Source organism: Ciona intestinalis, unplaced genomic scaffold (genome assembly GCF_000224145.3).
Source record: "Ciona intestinalis unplaced genomic scaffold, KH HT000119.2, whole genome shotgun sequence".
Classification (NCBI taxonomy): domain Eukaryota; kingdom Metazoa; phylum Chordata; class Ascidiacea; order Phlebobranchia; family Cionidae; genus Ciona; species Ciona intestinalis.
In genome coordinates this window covers 379654-385229 of record NW_004190441.2, presented here as the reverse complement: position 1 = coordinate 385229, position 5576 = coordinate 379654, and the positions used below count along the sequence as shown (strand labels likewise).

The following is a 5576-nucleotide window of genomic DNA, read 5'->3' as shown; positions in this document are numbered from 1 at the left end:
CTCGTGCGGCGGCATCAAACGATGTTTTTTGGCTTCTGTCCAAGCTCGACCGGAACGATACTTTGTAATATCATATTACAATTTATGTTGGTTCCAATTTACTGATAGCGTCGCTCCTCGCTCTTATATTTGCACCAATTAAAATTCACATAATCGCGATTTACCTGCATTAAACTAATCATCAGAAACAAAAATTATACACAAACTACAGATCGTATGGAAGCGAATAAAACACGATTGTTTTCCAGCAATCTCGTTTGTGATGTAACGATCGTAAAGGTTTATTCTGACGTAAATAATCCAAGATGAACATGCGTAGAAACTTGCTAGTTGTGCCACTGACTGTAACAGTTATAAATAATTGTTTAATTAAATATTATTTGTATGAATTTTACATTTTGCAACAGTAGGAATTATGAAAAGCGAGACGCGTCTTTAACCGCAAACCACGTGTTCTGTATTATTTTGATTAGCGGCGCTTTTCGGCTGAATAGGAACGCATTCTCGTACGCCTTTCTCCTTGATGACGTCATAGGTGCTCGGGCTCGGGCTCGTGCCGAGCTTTTCGTTGAAGCTCGGCGCTCGGCGAACCCGAGCTTTTTCAACTTCAGCACATCCCTACAAGTTACCCCCTAACTTATTTAAAAATAAATAAGCCGTTATAAGTATAGGAAGTCTATTTAAATTTCAGCATAAAAATCACACTAAAGGGGATTTTAGACCATTAATGTGAACTGAAACTAATTTATTTTTTAAAATCTTAACTAGTCAGCATTATTTTTACCAATCATTTTATTACAAATAATAATAAACATAAAAGTTTCCTTATACCTCTGTAGAAATATTTATGGCGTGGTCGCAACCGATAGATTTTAAGAAATTAACTTTCTTATCAGATGAGCAGGTCCCAATGACATGACACCCAGCTAACTTGGCCAACTGGACGGCAAACTGACCGGTTCCTCCCGATGCTGCAGTTACTAACACCTGTATGGAATACAAACATGGGTAGTTTAATATTTAATATAAATATAATTGTATGCTAGATAAAACAGGCAACCACCGCTGTTACACAGTTGATAGAGTGAACAAGGGTTATAGGTTCGAGGCTCAACACTGCCACCATTGTGGGTGTATGTGTTCTAGAGCAAGACATGGCAATTGGTTCAGGGCACAATGAGTTGTTGAAATTATCAGCCAGGCATAATAATGCATCTAAATAATAAACACCCATAATTGATAAAACAGAACACCCATGTTATAATGACTGTTGTTGCCCTGCCATGCGAGGATAAATAAGTTACATACGTGGTAACTCGTAAGCGGGCACGAGGTGTATGTAACAGAACACCCGTGTTAAAACGACTGACATTGCCCTGCCATGCGAGGATAAATAATTTAAATTCATTTTATTCAAACAGGGATATTTATGAAACACTAGATGTTGTTAACTTGTTAGTACGCAAGCAATGGTTTGTCCGTAGGCACCAATAAGTGTTCTGACTAATGTTTTACATTAATCAAAAAAAAAATTTAATCAAATACAAGTTCAAAATTGTGACACTCACCTTTTCATTTGGTTTTAAGTTCCCACTTTCCTGCAAGGCCAACTTTGCCGTCATCCCACTAACCAAACATGGTATATACTGTGGTTGCATTGATGGAATTTCAAGAATTGATTTCCCCGCTACTGCCTGGAACTCTGAGAACGCTCCGTTAGATAAATGAGCAACTGACTTCCCGATAAAACTTTGTGAAACCCCGTCACCAACTGCGACAACTTCCCCGATGGCTTCAAACCCGGCATCAAACGGGGGCTGCTTGCTTGGGTCGTATTTTCCCGCCGAGAAATTCACATCAGACGCGTTGATCCCCACGAAGTGATTTTTCACCAAAACGTGTCCGGAGGCAGGATTTGGAAGCGGGACCGTTTGAATCTCAACAGCTTTCCTGAAGTTGGATGTGAGCGTCTTCACGACTAGTTTCCTCATGGAGGAAGGAAGGGATGCAGACATGATGAAGATGTAAAAAGCAACAGAATTTAAAGTCACTATATTGATGCAAGCAGTCTGAAAATATAATCAAAAGATTTACATGAAACGCACTGTAGAAAAAGTTAGCTTGGCAAGATTATTCGTAAACTAAAGTAAACAAATGCAAAAGGTGATTAATTTTGTTTTAAACCACTGTAGAACATGATTTGTACATAGGCATGAAATCAATGAATATTGTACAAATGATATTTGTCAATTATCATATAAAAGCTAATAAAAGACCTGGATATTGAGGTAAAAAATAAGCTGAATTGAGTCTAATTTCAGATCCTCAACAAGGACCTCATTCATACAGAATAAAATATTACAAGAAGATTCTAAAAGTTCAATTAAACTTTTTTCTTAAAGTAATCAGATATAACTGAGTCAGTTTTGCATTTTTTCTTTTTCCCGCGTTTCGGCTCTTCATGTTTTGTGCGGTCAGAACACAAAGCAAACATTTTCCTGACAGCGCTAGAAGTGCCGCATTCATTGAACTCCTTGCTGCACATCCATTTGTATTGGTTGGGCAAGTTTACTTGAGGTGTTATGTTGCTTGTATCATTATAACATATCTGTATATGCTCAACATAATTGGTTTGTTTAATATGCGAGAATATGTGAACTAATTCTCCAATGTGATTGCGGTTTGAAATTTCTAAACTATCTTGGTCAAACAAACTGATAAGTTCTTCTGAAAATAACTTCATGTCATTATCATGTTGGGACACAGTTTTGATCCTTTTTCTCTTCTTGCAATTTTTCTTTTTAGAATCAGATTTTTCAGTCAATAGTTTATGAGGGAAATCCCATAACCCTGCCAAAAGTCCTTTACTAGGTCGTTGAACCAACAACCATTTGGAGTCATCCAAATCACTTCCACAATCACCAGGTTTATTTTCATTCTTGGTTAAAATCAATTGAATAACTACTACAGCCCGTTTTTCTTCTCTTGGTTCTTTTTTCTTTGGTTTTCTTGGATAATTTGTAACTCCAAGCTCAAACAGCCAAGGTTCTGATACAGACAAAGCTAAAACATCTTCACAGCTCTCAATATCAACCACGGCAGCCATCTTGTTTTCCAATTTAACTTTAACATCTTTAGTTTTAGTTTCAGAACTATAAGAGTTGTTGAATAAACAGGCCTGTTTGTTTTCCATTGAGGCTTTCTTGACCTGAGCCTTTGCTTGACATAAAGATTGAACGGGACATGAAGAACATTTGGGATTCAGTGGTAAACATACAGTTGCGCCTAACTCCATCATCGCCTGTGAAGGAACATGCTATTAATAAGTAAACAAACAAAATTAACAAAAAAAGTAACGACAAAACAATATTCCGCGACACTAGCAATAGTATTATAATTACTAATAAAATTATATTGTACGAGTAAGATACAGTTTCCCCCTCATATTATATATTTATATAAGGGTAAAACGAGCTGTGGAAAAAATATTACAAAAGTAAGTTGGGAGTAATTAAATACTAGAAGCTGTTAATTTGTGTGAATGAATGTCTTTATATTATCTGCGGTCACAGCAAAGACGGTTGGAGCAGTTACAAATTCGAAAAAGGCGAAAGTAATGGTAGTAAACCGACAGATGTTTGAGAAAAAGCGTGACCGTTACACCTACAAACAGATAACTATTTAATTAAACAGTATTAAGGTTTCTATTATGATGAAAGTATAACACCTCCTACAGTTATTATACAGTAAGCCTAATTATTTATTTTTTTTAGCCGAGTGCCTAACATTTTGTAATTTCCGTTTTGTATTTACCTGGTTAAAATCTCCTGGGAAGGCAGGGTCAACAATGTTGTTAGCAAGCTCCCACAAATGCGAGATCACAGTTTTATTTGTTGTGTTACCACCCAATAGCTCGAAAGCCGACACAACACCCCGAACCAACATTCCCATCAACTACCCCGGTAACCTCCTTGAATGCCATTGAAGCAATGGCTGATGCTGTGTACCTGGGTATTATGTATGAAACACATAGTTTTTTTATTGTCTTTGTTAACTTGAAAACATTATTTTATTTCAGTATATTTCAGCTCTATTGTATGGGTGTAAGGCCCTACAGCATGATACACCATGAGACATGAGATATAGGGCAGCTTTGGCCTACTACCGTAACAACTAGGACTTACAAGAACTTACAACCTTGCTTATCCTAGCATGACGGGAAATGACAGTCGTTATAACACGGATGTTCATACACCTCGTGTCGCTTACGAGTTACCGAGTATGTTACTTTGTGGGTGATTGATTTTTTTGGATTTTTTTTTATTTATGGCACATAATTTTGATTGGATCAATTACCATTAAGTGTCTTGCCAATAGACACATACACCCACAATGGTAGCAGCAACAAGCCTTGAATCCATTACCCTCAGGTTAGCAGCAGATGCGCTAACCACGTTGCGACCTGACCGAGATTTCCACCAAAACTACACCTACCTTCCAACACCAGGCATTGTTTTCAACAAATCCACAGAAGTTTCCGGAAACTTCCCGTCATACTCTCCAACAAGTTTGATCGCTGCTTGTCTCATTCTTCTACCACGAGAATAATATCCCAACCCAGACCATAGTTCATTCACTTCTTCCTCTGTACTGTTGGAAAGACTTTGAATGTCCGGCCATTTTTGCATCCACCTGTTAACAGTAACAATATCAAAATTATTTAAGTTTAATAATTATATATATATTTAATTTTAATTGGAATAATGGGCCAACCCTGGACTATATCACAAGCCCCATGCTGCAAAACCTCACCTATATAAAATAGAATCTGCATATACATATTTGGGATAATGGGCCAACCCATATTAATGAATGGATGGACGTAACTTATTTATCCTCGCATGGCGGGGAAACAACAGTCATTATGACACGGGTGTTCTTTACCATACACCTCGTGCCGGCTTACAAGTTACCACGTATATGTAACTATGTGGGGGTTTTATCCAACAACATTAAGCCTATGTGGTAAAAGCAAATATACATTAGTTACTGTAAGTGTCTTGGTGCTAGTGAAGAATCCTTACCCCCCACCTTATTTGCTAACCCCCTAACCACTAACTACTAACCCCTATAACCACTAACCCCCTAACCATCAACACCTAAGAGGGTTAATGGTTCCAGGGGTTAGTTGTTAGGGGTTAGTGGTTAGCAAATAAGGTGGGGGTGGATGATTCTTCACTAGCAGCAAGTTTTCTTTTCAAACTATAAATTGCAACTAGTTCGTTTCACATACCTGTTATAATACTCGACCACGGTCGCCACCCTGGTTTGTTGTAGCATAACTTCCGACACCCATACTGCATATGCATGTTGTGATAATGTAGTGCAACTATCTGCCATGCGTCGCCATGGTAGATCTCGTTTATTACCTGCATACCACGTTAGCAGAAGCTTGCGAAGAACTTCTATTTCATTCTCTGTAAATACGTAAGACGACATTGCAACAAAATATATTTTGCAAGTCACGTTTGTCAATACTGAGTTGCAACACTGGGAAAGTCCCTTAATATAGGAAA

The 5576-nt window shown here is 37.7% G+C and overlaps 2 protein-coding genes across 2 annotated transcripts in view; both read right to left on the bottom strand.

Moving 5' to 3' along the window:
* The window catches only part of LOC100178798 (prostaglandin reductase-3), a 4335-nt gene extending 2267 nt beyond the window's left edge, over window positions 1-2068 (bottom strand). The window contains exons 1-2 of the mRNA XM_004227172.4: window positions 1569-2068; window positions 832-987 (exon numbers count right to left, since the gene is read on the bottom strand). Coding sequence (XP_004227220.1) covers window positions 832-987; window positions 1569-2015 — 603 coding nt within the window. The 5' untranslated portion in view covers window positions 2016-2068. The remainder of the gene's footprint in view (window positions 1-831; window positions 988-1568) is intronic.
* A 2-nt stretch (window positions 2069-2070) lies between these two features.
* On the bottom strand, window positions 2071-5576 carry LOC100181164 (adenine DNA glycosylase-like). Its single transcript, XM_004227174.4, is given in 5 exon segments — window positions 2071-3301; window positions 3814-3906; window positions 3908-4007; window positions 4495-4692; window positions 5294-5576. Coding segments are annotated over 5 exon segments (1515 nt in total). The 5' UTR covers window positions 5500-5576; the 3' UTR covers window positions 2071-2383.